The sequence below is a fragment of the Triticum aestivum genome, chromosome 3D, assembly GCF_018294505.1.
Source record: "Triticum aestivum cultivar Chinese Spring chromosome 3D, IWGSC CS RefSeq v2.1, whole genome shotgun sequence".
Lineage (NCBI taxonomy): Eukaryota > Viridiplantae > Streptophyta > Magnoliopsida > Poales > Poaceae > Triticum > Triticum aestivum.
In genome coordinates, this window is record NC_057802.1 from 580,581,468 (window position 1) to 580,595,942 (window position 14,475).

Consider the following 14,475-nt stretch of genomic DNA (forward strand, 5'->3'; position numbering starts at 1 on the left):
GGTTTGAAATTTAAAGAATGAAAATGACGTGAGAACAATGTAAAACCATGGTGCCATGATATGGTCTCTAGAGATAGAGAAGAGATTAGGCAGAGAAGATGTTTGCCAGTATGCATGATTGATTTCATACTACTCCGTATTTTTTTATTCTCTTTATTACGAGGTTATTATTTTGTTAGAAAATGACGGACGAACTCTCCTCAGTGGTTGACTTTTTTTAAGGTAATTTTTTAGAGAGGGGAGGTGTTTTTGGCAAAAGACCGCTCTAACGTCGTTTATTGTGGACTGTTAGTCCACGTCAGCAAATGGTGGGCTCCATCTGTCATAATCATTATCTTTTTTTGCGGAAAGTCATAATCATTATCAAATGAGCCAAAGCCGCCAACTAGTGTTTTTTGTAAAAGATTAGGCCGAAAATCAGTGGTTTCTGGCAGAAATTCGTAAACTAGTGTTTTCTGCAAACCTATGCTTCAATGCGGTGGTTTTCTGCAATTCACTCGGTCTCTAGAGATAGAGAAGAGATTAAGCAGAGAAGATGTTGGCCCGTGTGCATGATTGATTTGATACTACTCCGTTTTTTTATTCTCTTTATTACGAGAATATTATTTTGTTAGGAAATGTGCATGCATCAATCTAGTGTCCACCACCAAACCCATGCGAGTTGGTGTGGTTGGCCGCCGCCAGTCTTGCTCCTACGAAATTGATGAGGTATACGGGCGTTTTGTTGGGGTAGAAGAGCCCAAAGTGCCTCTCTGTCTCAGCCCCGGGCTTCTGGTTCTCGTTGAACATGGCGAACACGTACGCCTCCATGGGCCCAGGCTTCCTGGGCGTGCCGTGCGCCACGTGGTTGATGAGGCCCTGGTTGTACGCCCGCGCGTTCTCCGGCGTCGCCGCGAGCCCGCCGGCCGACGGCCACCCGCTCTCCGACACCACCACCCTCACGCCCGGCGCCCCGGCCTTCTCCAGCGCGTTGTACATGGCGTCGACCATGGCGCTGAAGAGGTTCGTGTAGACGAGCCCGCTGCGGGCGTCCCTCACGGGCGTCGCGCCCGGCTGGAACGTCGCGTAGTTGAGCTTGATGTCCCTCGGGTTGCTGCTGTAGGCAAAGTACGGGTACACGTTGGCGAGCAGCGGCGCACTGGTGCTGACCAGGTGCCGGGCGATGTCGACCATGTAGGGCTGAGCGAACACCGCGGCGGAGGGTGGGTAGGAGTTGGTGAGCACGTCGAACCTCACCGCCGTGGACACCTTGATGGCGCCGCCCAGGCCGGCCGCCGCCAGGGCCTTGTTGAGGTTCCGCATGGCCGCCAGGATGGGCTGCGCGGTGCCGCCCGTGACCTCGTTGCCGACGGCGATGTACCGGATGGTCACCCCGGCGCTGTGGTAGGGTTTTACGTGGGCCTGCACCCAGGAGGTGGCGGCGGACAGGCTGCCGGCGAGGGCGGCGACGTCGTTATTGGTGGTGCCGAGCATGAGGCTGATGCCGGAGCCGCGGAGCGCGTCGAGCGCCTGGAGCTGGACGGAGTAGATGCGCATGTTGGTGATGCCCATGGACTTGTAGAGCTGCACCACTTCCCTCGGCGGTGGGAGGTTGTTTGCGATGATGCCGTAGCACACGCCGATGGATTGCACGCCTGCACCGTATAATAATTTATTATGGAAAATTAATATCCAGATAAAAATGACTAAAATCCACTGTACTTTGAACATAATATTGACCACAGTAAACCAGCAAACTAAGTGAAAGGCAGTCGTGATTGTGTTCCCTACTCTAGCCGCCGCCACGCCTGGCGACTAGGAAGGCGATTTTCTTCCTCCGATCTTAGCCGGCCAGGGCGTTGGCCCCCTCTTCCTCCGGCTGCTCCGGCGGCAGGAGGGAGGGGGGACCCCGTTCCTCCGCTCTGTAGTTAGGTTTTGGATTTGTAGGTCGTGGTGCGCCGTTGGGGTGGTGGGAGCGGCGCCCGGACGAATAAATCTGCCTCAGCTTCACTCCCACACCGGCGGTGTCCTTCATGCCGGCGTCTCGGAGTTGATGGCATCGTGTGTTTGCCGATCCTTCAGATCGGCTGTGTTTTGGTTCATGGATGGTGTCGGCGAGGCGGCGGCGGCGACTCCATCAGGTGTGTCTCTCCTTCTGCTCTGTCCCCGTTGTTGTGGCGTTGTCTCCGACGTCATGGTGGAGCAGGGAGGTTTTATCGTCTAGGAGTATGCGCAGACGGTTGTCTGCGCAAGTGACAGCTGGAAGATGGTGCATCCCGTGCTGAGTTTGTGGTTGGTGGCTGACAGTTCTGGTTTCCTCCTTCAACGTCGTTGTCGTGCGGGGGTGTCAGATCTAGAGTTTGATGGCGTGTCCGGGGACATGTTGCCCCGGTCTGATTCTTTCAACGGCAATGGTTTTGCTTCTGGCAAACTACTTTCGAGGTCCGTAAAGCTGCTGATCAGCGATGGAGCCGCGTCGAGCTTGGGTGAAGAGGTGATCTGTTTTCTTTCCCTTTGGTGGCCGCTTCGGTGGTGTCGGAGAAGAGGAACAGGCGCTGGTATTTTGCATAGGATTATCCTATCTTTTCAGTCTTGTAATGTTGGTGCTTACGTGCCTTGTAACCGAATCTTTATTTTATAAATGAGACACGTATTACCATGTGAAAAAAAACTAAGTGAAAGGCATATATTGGTCGATGTCACAATACTTTGGAGGGAACTCTTCGTGTGGATATGAAACCTTTGTTTTTCGCGGGATGTGGCTATGAAACCTTTTTCCCGTGGATATAGTTATGAAACCTTAACGGTATCAATATACATATCCGACAATTTTATTATTGTTTTGATCGTAGAACCAGACAAGAATGTATGGGTCATATATTAAAAACAGTACGAACATACAACTGCTTTACAAACACGCTCTGCTTTTTAGGAGACAGAAATAGTAGAACCCGGCAAGAAGGGGTCATTTAAGTCAAAATTCAGTAATAGATACATACATAAACATCTAAATACATGTACATACAAAACCACATATATACAAAGACGTACCTGAAGGAAGGGAAGCGAGGAAGACTCCGGCAAGCAAAGCCAATGCAAACACAGCAGAAAAGCCTCGCAAGCTCGGCATCGTATTCGACAGCCCCGATTTACTCTGCTCTCTCCTCCAACAATGCAATGTACTACAAGCGTACTGATGCAGATCACAAACCGGCCTGGGCAACCATATATTTATACTCACTACTAAATGCGTACACGTTGATATTAGGTAGTATATTAATTGCATGCATATCTTAGGTAGTAGGATATTATTTGCTATTAATTATTTGATCTCTGGATGCTGGAGCTAATATTTGATATGGTATTAATGCACGCTAAACATATATAGATATAGATATATATATATAGATATAGGAAAATGGTTATCTTCCTGACATGATGGCATAGGAAGAAAGCCCCTCTAGGAAAATGGTTATAGATATAGATATAGATATAGATATAGATATATAGATATATAGATATAGATATGGATTCTCGATGTGTGAAATTACAAAAGTGCACACTGACACTAGTGCAAGGGCGCCATATTATAAAGGTCAGATTTGTAATTGCTTCTTGGCAGTCTCCTCTCCTATTCTGCCACCGCATCTGTATAATATCAACATATTTCCTCATTCATATTTTCACGATTGGATTTGTAACTGTTTCTTGGTGGGCTCTTCCCCCATTCATGTACACTTGACCTGCCTATCGTCCTGACGGCATGACGGTTTTACATTAATGGAACGAAAGTGGCAAATGGTTGCACTACATTCATATACGCCCCTGAGTTAATGTTGACATATTTGATCTTTGATCATAGTCATATCTCTTCTCTAGAATATAAATGTAGTGGAATTATATTTTGCAAATTTTGAGACCGACAACTCAGTAGAACACCGAATACAAGCATTATTTGGGCACTCCCAATGCACTACTGTAGCTTAAGCTATATCATATACATTATTTGCGTGTTTAGATACCAATGGACTATATCTTAGATTTGTATCTAAAAGTACTCTTATTTAATATGTTTGTGAGAGAAAAGTATTAGTTTTCTTAGTTTTTGTGCTAAGAGACATCTCTAGATTAAGATAGAATAGTACTTCCTCTTCTCATTAAATGTGGTGCCATATCAGATTTGTACCTATGAGGCATGCTTTAGATATAGTACACCTTGGATCATTGTGACTATCCTTAGGGCTATCCCAATGCATAATTTTTTAGCACGTTACCGTAGGAGCTATATAAGTTTAAGGGACAACAACCACAATACATTATTTCTTAGGGGTTATATCTAAATTTAATGATTCGAGGCCCATGCATACATGTGATTGAGCTAGCAATGTTCTTTTTGCCTATGGCCATGTGCAAGGGTTGTATCTTAGCCAAGCTACAACCTTCCTATCTATCTTCATTAATATCACCAAAATACATATGAAATCGTGCTAAGAAACTTGCATTGGGAGACCATTACCCCCTCCATTCGGGTGTGTTGGGTCCTATGCAGTGCAATGCGACCAAGACAATACTTTAGTGTAGTGATTAATCTCGGCGAAAACGGTGTGTTAATTGCTAAGGATTGCATGCACCGGCCGAGCCTTTTTTGTGGGGGTGAAAGAGGGGAGTTAATTCCACAATGATTGCATGCACTGGTGAGCTTTTTTCGTAGATGAGGAATATGGGAGTTTAATTGCAGAGGTTAATGTGCCAATTACACTTGGCCAATGATTTCACCATGTTGGTGCCTGGAAATTCTCTTGTAGCCTATCTGCCTAATTCCCACCTATCGGGACATATCATTTGTCCAGTTCGGTGACAGGTGACAAATGGCATTATAGATGGAGTATTGGCTGAATGACAATGTTATTACTCATCGGTCACCGCATGCCAGGCACGTTCACCCATGCTCTGAATGCCAATACATTCTATTCTTGCTGATTAGCAACTAGTCACTGCACGCCCTCGTTCGTTGGCTCACCTCAGTGGAACTGCCTAGTCATTGTTCTGATAGCATGGGTGCCCTATTGTGGTTCCATTAATGCATCTCCACCCCAATATCTTGCTCGGCTTAGAGGCATCGATTCCCTCTTCGATGATTTTTTTCCGGGGATATTACACTTCGTCAAACGAGAAGTTCTTCCAGTTGGCTCCTCTCTCGGTCTCCCATCTAGGCACCTCTCTCTTTGGGGAAGAGGCCCCTCGTTGCTAAGGCGACCTGCACGTCTACAGTGTGAACTCTAAGTCGGTCAACCACGGCATCTTCCATTGTCATTTCGCTCTCCCATTTTGGGTGACGGCTAGTGGGAGATGTTGGAAATATGCCCTAGAGGCAATAATAAATAGGTTATTATTATATTTACTTGTTCATGATAATCGTTTATTATCCATGCTAGAATTGTATTGATAGGAAACTCAGATACATGTGTGGATACATAGACAACACCATGTCCCTAGTAAGCCTCTAGTTGACTAGCTCGTTGATCAATGGATTGTTACGGTTTCCTGACCATGGACATTGGATGTCGTTGATAACGGGATCACATCATTAGGAGAATGATGTGATGGACAAGACCCAATCCTAAGCCTAGCACAAGATCGTGTAGTTCGTTTGCTCAGAGCTTTTCTAAAGTCAAGTATCATTTCCTTAGACCATGAGATTGTGCAACTCCCGGATACCGTAGGAATGCTTTGGGTGCACCAAACGTCACAACGTAACTGGGTGGCTATAAAGGTGCACTACAGGTATCTCCGAAAGTGTCTGTTGGGTTGGCACGAATCGAGACTGGAATTTGTCACTCCGTGTAAACGGAGAGGTATCTCTGGGCCCACTCGGTAGGACATCATCATAATGTGCACAATGTGACCAAGGAGTTGATCACGGGATGATGTGAGTTACGGAACGAGTAAAGAGACTTGCCGGTAACGAGATTGAACAAGGTATAGGGATACCGACGATCGAATCTCGGGCAAGTAACATACCGATAGACAAAGGGAATTGTATACGGGATTGATTGAATCCTCGACATCGTGGTTCATCCGATGAGATCATCGTGGAACATGTGGGAGCCAACATGGGTATCGAGATCCCGCTGTTGGTTATTGGCCGGAGAACGTCTCGGTCATGTCTGCATGGTTCCCGAACCCGTAGGGTCTACACACTTAAGGTTCGGTGACGCTAGGGTTATAGAGATATTAGTATGCGATAACCCGAAAGTTGTTCGGAGTCCCGGATGAGATCCCGGACGTCACGAGGAGTTCCGGAATGGTCCGGAGGTAAAGATTATATATGGGAAGTCTTATTTTGGTCGCCGGAAAAGTTTCGCACTTTATCGGTATTGTACCGGGAGTGCCGAAAGGGGTCCGGGGGTCCACCAAGGGGGTCCACCAGCCCCGGGGGCCCACATGGGCTGTAGGGGGTGCGCCTTGGCCTATATGGGCCAAGGGCACCAGCCCCAAGAGGCCCATGCGCCAAGAGATAAGAAAAGGGAGAGTCCTAAAGGGGGAAGGCACCTCCGAGGTGCCTTGGGGAGGAAGGACTCCTCCCTGGCCGCACCCTTCCTTGGAGGAAGGGCCAAGGCTGCGCCCCCCCCCTCGCCCTTGGCCCTATATATAGTGGGGGGGAGGGAGGGCAGCAATACCTAAGCCCTGGCGCCTCCCTCTCCCTCCCGTGACACCTCCTCCTCCCCGCTTGCGCTTGGCGAAGCCCTGCCGGGATCCCGCTACTTCCACCACCACGCCGTCGTGCTGCTGGATCTCCATCAACCTCTCCTTCCCCCTTGCTGGATCAAGAAGGAGGAGACGTCGCTGCTCCGTACGTGTGTTGAACGCGGAGGTGCCGTCCGTTCGACGCTAGGATCATCGGTGATTTGGATCACGACGAGTACGACTCCATCAACCCCGTTCTCTTGAACGCTTCCGCTCGCGATCTACAAGGGTATGTAGATGCACTCCCCTTCCCCTCGTTGCTAGATTACTCCATAGATTGATCTTGGTGATGCGTAGAAAATTTTGAATTTCTGCTACGTTCCCCAACAGTGGTATCATGAGCTAGGTCTATGCGTAGTTTCTATGCACGAGTAGAACACAAAGTAGTTGTGGGCGTAGATGTTGCCAATTCTTCTTGCCGCTACTAGTCTTATCTTGTTTCGGCGGCATTGTGGGATGAAGCGGCCCGGACCGACCTTACACATACGCTTACGTGAGACAGGTTCCACCGACTGACATGCACTAGTTGCATAAGGTGGCTAGCGGGTGTCTGTCTCTCCCACTTTAGTCGAAACGGATTCGATGAAAAGGGTCCTTATGAAGGGTAAATAGAAATTGGCATATCACGTTGTGGTTTTACGTAGGTAAGAAACGTTCTTGCTAGAAACCTATACAAGCCACGTAAAAACTTGCAACAACAATTAGAGGACGTCTAACTTGTTTTTGCAGCATGTGCCTTGTGATGTGATATGGCCAGAAGATGTGATGAATGATATATGTGATGTATGAGATTGATCATATTCTTGTAATAGGAATCACGACTTGCATGTCGATGAGTATGACAACCGGCAGGAGCCATAGGAGTTGTCTTTATTTTTTGTATGACCTGCGTGTCATTGAATAACGCCATGTAAATTACTTTACTTTATTGCTAAGCGCGTTAGCCATAGAAGTAGAAGTAATCGTTGGCGTGACAACTTCATGAAGACACAATGATGGAGATCATGATGATGGAGATCATGGTGTCATGCCGGTGACAAAGATGATCATGGTGCCCCGAAGATGGAGATCAAAGGAGCAAAATGATATTGGCCATATCATGTCACTATTTGATTGCATGTGATGTTTATCATGTTATGCATCTTATTTGCTTAGAACGACGGTAGCATAAATAAGATGATCCCTCACTAAAATTTCAAGAGAAGTGTTCCCCCTAACTGTGCACCGTTGCGAAGGTTCGTTGTTTCGAAGCACCACGTGATATCGGGTGTGATAGATTCTAACGTTCGAATACAACGGGTGTTGACGAGCCTAGCATGTACAGACATGGCCTCGGAACACATGCAAAACACTTAGGTTGACTTGACGAGCCTAGCATGTACAGACATGGCCTCGGAACACAAGAGATCGAAAGGTCGAACATGAGTCGTATAGTAGATACGATCAACATGGAGATGTTCACCGATGATGACTAGTCCGTCTCACGTGATGATCGGACACGGCCTAGTTTGACTCGGATCATGTATCACTTAGATGACTAGAGGGATGTCTATCTGAGTGGGAGTTCATTAATCAGATGAACTTAATTATCATGAACATAGTCAAGAGATCTTTGCAAATTATGTCATACGCTTTAGTTCTACTGTTTAAGATACGTTCCTAGAGAAAATTTAGTTGAAAGTTGGTAGTAGCAATTATGCGGATTGGGTCCGTAAACTGAGGATTGTCCTCATTGCTGCACAGAAGGCTTATGTCCTTAATGCACCGCTCGGTGTGCTGAACCTCAGCGTCGTCTGTAGATGTTGCGGAACATCTGACATACACGTTTTGATGACTACGTGATAGTTCAGTGCGTAATGCTAACGGTTTAGAATTGTGGCACCAAAGATGTTTTTGAAACGTCGCAGAACATATGAGATGTTCCGAAGACTGAAATTGGGATTTCAGACTAGTGCCCACGTCAAGAGGTATGAGACCTCTGACAAGTTTCTTAAGCCTGCAAACTAAGGGAGAAAAGCTCAATCGTTGAGCATGTGCTCAGATTGTCTGAGTACCACAATCGCTTGAATCGAGTGGGAGTTAATTCCCCAGATGAGATAGTGATAGTTCTCCATAGTCACTGCCACCAAGCTAGTAGAGCTTCGTGATGAACTATAACATATCAGGGATAGTTATGATGATCCTTGAGCTATTCGCGTTGTTTGACACCGCGAAAGTAGAAATCAAGAAGGAGCATCAATTGTTGATGGTTAGTAAAACCACTAGTTTCTAGAAGGGCAAGGGCAAAAGGGACACTTCATGAAACAACAAATCGTTTGCTGCTCTAGTGAAGAATCCCAAGGTTGAACCCAAACCCGAGACTAAGTGCTTCTGTAATGAGGGGAACGGTCACTGAAGCAGTACTACCCTAGATACTCGGTAGATGAGAAGGCAGGCAAGGTCGACTGAAGTATATAGGATATACGTTATATGAATGTGTACTTTACTAGTACTCCTAGCAGCACCAGGGTATTAGATACCGGTTCGGTTGCTAAGTGTTAGTAACTCGAAATAAAAGCTGCGGAATAAACGGAGACTAGCTAAAGGTGAGATGACGATATGTGTTGGAAGTGTTTCCAAGGTTGATGTGATCAAGCATCGCATGCTCCCTCTACCATCGAGATTTGGTGTTTGCGTTGAGCATGATTGGATTGTGTTTATCGCAATATGGTTATTCATTTAAGGAGAATAATGGTTACTCTGTTTATTTGAATAATACCTTCAATGGGCTTGCACCTAGAATGAATCTCGATCGCAGTGATACACATGTTCGTGCCAAAAGATAGTAATGATAGTACCACATACTTGTGGCACTGCCATTTGAGTCATATTGGTATAGAACGCATGAAGAAGCTCCATGTAGATGGATCTTTGGACTCACTCGTTTTTGAAAAGATTGAGACATGCGAACCATGTCTATTGGTATATATGCAGAAACTCCATGCAGATGGATCGTTTGGACTCACTTGATTTTGAATCACTTGAGACATGCAAATCATGCCACATGGGGCAAGATGACTGAAAGGCCTCGTTTTCAGTGAGATGGAACAAGATAGCAACTTGTTGGAAGTAATACATTTGATGTGTGCAGTCCAATGAGTGCTGAGGCATGCAGTGGATATCGTTATGTTCTTACTTCACAGATGATTTGAGTAGATGCTGAGTGTATTTACTTGATGAAACACAAGACTGAATTATTGAAAGGTTCAAGTAATTTCAGAGTGAAGCTGAAGATCGTCGTGACAAGAGGATAAAATGTCTATGATATGATCATAGAGATATCTGAGTTACGAGTTTGGCACACAATTAAGACATTGTGGAAAGTGTTTCACAATTAATACCGCCTGGAACACCATAGTGTGATGGTGTGTCCGAACATCATAAATGCACCCTATTGGATATGGTGCATACCATGATGTCTCTTATCGAATTACCACTATCGTTTATGGGTTAGGCATTAGAGACAACCGCATTCACTTTAAAAAGGGGCACCACGCAATTCCGTTGATACGACACCGTTTAGAGAAACCTAAGTTGTCGTTTCTTAAAAGTTTGGGGCTGCGACGCTTATGTGAAAAAGTTTCAGGCTGATAAGCTCGAACCCAAAGCAGATAAATGCATCTTCATAGAATACCCAAAACAGTTGGGTATACCTCCTATTTCAGATTTGGAAGCAAAAGTAATTGCTTCTAGAAACGAGTCCTTTCTCGAAGAAAAGTTTCTCTCGAAAGAATTGAGTGGGAGGATGGTGGAGACTTGATAAGGTTATTGAACCATCACTTCAACTAGTGTGTAGCAGGACACAGGAAGTTGTTCCTGTGGCACCTACACCAATTGAAGTGGAAGCTTATGATAGTGATCATGAAACTTCAGATCAAGTCACTACCAAACCTCGTAGGACGACGAGGATGCGTGCTACTTCAGAGTAGTACGTGATCCTGTCTTGGAAGTCATGTTGCTAGACAACAATGAACCTACGAGCTATGGAGAAGCGATGGTGGGCCCATATTCCGACAAATGGTTAGAAGCCATGAAATCCGAGATAAATGGATCTTTAAGAAGAAGACGGACGTGGACGGTAATGTTACCGTCTATGAAGCTCGACCTGTGGTAAAGAGTATTTCCACAAGTTCAAGGAGTTGACTACGATGAGATTTTCTCATCCGTAGCGATGCTTAAGTCCGTCGGAATCATGTTAGCATTAGCTGCATTTATGAAATCTGGCAGATGGATGTCAAAACAAGTTTCCTTACCAGTTTTCGTAAGGAAAGGTTGTATGTGATACAATCAGAAAGGTTTTGTCGATCCTAAGGATGCTAAAAGGTATGCTAGCTCCAGCGATCCTTCTAAGGACTGGAGTAAGCATCTCGGAGTTGGAACGTACGCTTTGATGAGATGATCAAAGATTTTGGGTTTATACAAAGTTTATGAGAAACTTGTATTTCCAATAAAGTGAGTGGGAGCGCTACAACATTTTTGATAAGTATATGTGAATGACATATTGTTGATCCGAAATGATGTAAAATTTCTGGAAAGCATAAAGGGTTGTTTGAAAGGAGTTTTTCAAAGGAAGACCTGGATGAAGTTGCTTACATATTGGGCATCAAGATCTATAGAGATAGATCAAGACGCCTGTTGATACTTTCAAAGAACGCACACCTTGACATGATTTTGAAAGAGTTCAAAATAGATCAGCAAAGAAGGAGTTCTTGGATGTGTTACAAGGTGCGAGTATTGAGTAAGACTCAAGACCTAACCACAGCAGAAGAGAGAGAAAGGACGAAGGTCGTCCCCTATGCTTTAGACGTAGGCTCTATAGTATGCTATGCTGTGTACCGCACATGAAGTGTGCCTTGCCATGAGTTGGTCAAGGGGTACGATAGTGATCCGGGAATGGATCACAGGACAGCGGTCGAACTTATCCTTAGTATCTAGTGGACTAAGGAATTTTCTCGATTATGGAGGTGAAAAGGAGTTCGTCGTAAAGGGTTACGTCGATGCGAACTTTGACACTAATCCGGATGGCTCTGAGTAGTAAACCGGATTCGTATAGTAGAGCAATTATTTGAAATGGCTCCAAGTAGCGCGTGGTAGCATCCACAAGATGACATAGATATTCGTAAAGCACACACGGATCTGAAAGGTTCAGACCTGTTGACTAATAACCTCTTTCACAAGCATAACATGATCAAACCAGAACTCATTGAGTGTTAATCACATAGAGATGTGAACTAGATTGTTGAGTCTAGTAAACTCTTTGGATGTTGGTCACATGGTGATGTGACCTATGAGTGTTAATCACATGGTGATGTGGACTAGATTATTGACTCTAGTGCAAGTAGGAGACTATTGGAAATATGCCCTAGAGGCAATAATAAATAGGTTATTATTATATTTCCTTGTTCATGATAATCGTTTATTATCCATGCTAGAATTGTATTGATAGGAAACTCAGATACATGTGTGGATACATAGACAACACCATGTCCCTAGTAAGCCTCTAGTTGACTAGCTCGTTGATCAATGGATGGTTACGTTTTCCTGACAATGGACATTGGATGTCGTTGATAACGGGATCACATCATTAGGAGAATGATGTGATGGACAAGACCCAATCCTAAGCCTAGCACAAGATCGTGTAGTTCGTTTGCTCAGAGCTTTTCTAAAGTCAAGTATCATTTCCTTAGACCATGAGATTGTGCAACTCCCGGATACCGTAGGAATGCTTTGGGTGCACCAAACGTCACAACGTAACTGGGTGGCTATAAAGGTGCACTACAGGTATCTCCGAAAGTGTCTGTTGGGTTGGCACGAATCGAGACTGGGATTTGTCACTCCGTGTAAACGGAGAGGTATCTCTGGGCCCACTCGGTAGGACATCATCATAATGTGCACAATGTGACCAAGGAGTTGATCACGGGATGATGTGAGTTACGGAACGAGTAAAGAAACTTGCCGGTAATGAGATTGAACAAGGTATAGGGATACCGACGATCGAATCTCGGGCAAGTAACATACCGATAGACAAAGGGAATTGTATACGGGATTGATTGAATCCTCGACATCGTGGTTCATCCGATGAGATCATCGTGGAACATGTGGGAGCCAACATGGGTATCCAGATCCCGCTGTTGGTTATTGGCCGGAGAACGTCTCGGTCATGTCTGCATGGTTCCCGAACCCGTAGGGTCTACACACTTAAGGTTCGGTGACGCTAGGGTTATAGAGATATTAGTATGTGGTAATCCGAAAGTTGTTCGGAGTCCCGGATGAGATCCCGGACGTCACGAGGAGTTCCGGAATGGTCCGGAGGTAAAGATTATATATGGGAAGTCTTATTTTGGTCGCCGGAAAAGTTTCGCACTTTATCGGTATTGTACCGGGAGTGCCGAAAGGGGTCCGGGGGTCCACCAAGGGGGTCCACCAGCCCCGGGGGCCCACATGGGCTGTAGGGGGTGCGCCTTGGCCTATATGGGCCAAGGGCACCAGCCCCAAGAGGCCCATGCGCCAAGAGATAAGAAAAGGGAGAGTCCTAAAGGGGGAAGGCACCTCCGAGGTGCCTTGGGGAGGAAGGACTCCTCCCTGGCCGCACCCTTCCTTGGAGGAAGGGCCAAGGCTGCGCCCCCCCTCTCCCTTGGCCCTATATATAGTGGGGGGAGGGAGGGCAGCAATACCTAAGCCCGCGCGCCTCCCTCTCCCTCCCGTGACACCTCCTCCTCCCCGCTTGCGCTTGGCGAAGCCTTGCCGGGATCCCGCTACTTCCACCACCACGCCGTCGTGCTGCTGGATCTCCATCAACCTCTCCTTCCCCCTTGCTGGATCAAGAAGGAGGAGACGTCGCTGCTCCGTACGTGTGTTGAACGCGGAGGTGCCGTCCGTTCGACGCTAGGATCATCGGTGATTTGGATCACGACGAGTACGACTCCATCAACCCCGTTCTCTTGAACGCTTCCGCTCGCGATCTACGAGGGTATGTAGATGCACTCCCCTTCCCCTCGTTGCTAGATTACCCCATAGATTGATCTTGGTGATGCGTAGAAAATTTTGAATTTCTGCTACGTTCCCCAACAGGAGATTCCCTGAGAATGCTAATGTTCATTGCTTCCATGCCTACAATTCGCCGCCCTATGAAAGCACCGCAGTAACATGGCCTCCAAATTGTTGGAGACATCGCTCTCCCTATTGATGGGACTATCAGGATGTTGCCAAACTTAAAGGTGCTCACAACCCCCGCCTATTATCAATGTGTTGTGATGTGAGTGTCACTCGGATCAACGTTGACCCAATCTAGCGTTATGAGTTACCCCCACCCCCCAATGTTTTCTCTAATTTGTACCCCCGCCATATGGTGTAAAATCATGGGGTTTTGCCACTTTGTTTTTTGACAAACCATTGCTTATATTATTAGCATGTTGGCACACAAAAAATCCCGAAAAACCTTACAACCTAGGGCATAAAAAGCTTCCCTAAAAAAATGAAATAATAACCATAAGCTTGACAAGTGTGCAACAACCCAACAAATAGCATGTGTATCTTCATATGCCTTCGATTGGAAGGAGAGAGCTGTGCAAAAGCACCCTAGGAATGATCTATGTTTTGCCATCCAACGTGGTCCTGTATCGGTCTCCCAACCGGCCTGGACGTACGTTTTCCGCAAACTGAAAACAGAGTGAGGGGGGGGGGGGCTTAGCGGGCAATGCACATCCAGAC

At 46.2% G+C, this 14,475-nt stretch overlaps 1 protein-coding gene across 1 annotated transcript; it reads right to left on the reverse strand.

Moving 5' to 3' along the window:
- Positions 1-555: 555 nt before the first annotated feature.
- LOC123080656 (glucan endo-1,3-beta-glucosidase GIV-like) lies at positions 556-3,176 on the reverse strand. Its single transcript, XM_044503586.1, has 2 exons — positions 3,031-3,176; positions 556-1,634 (listed from the first exon to the last, which is right to left on the reverse strand). Exons 1-2 carry the CDS (start codon positions 3,107-3,109, stop codon positions 634-636), a joined length of 1,080 nt encoding a protein of 359 aa, XP_044359521.1. The 5' UTR covers positions 3,110-3,176; the 3' UTR covers positions 556-633.
- Between the last annotated feature and the right edge of the window lie 11,299 nt (positions 3,177-14,475).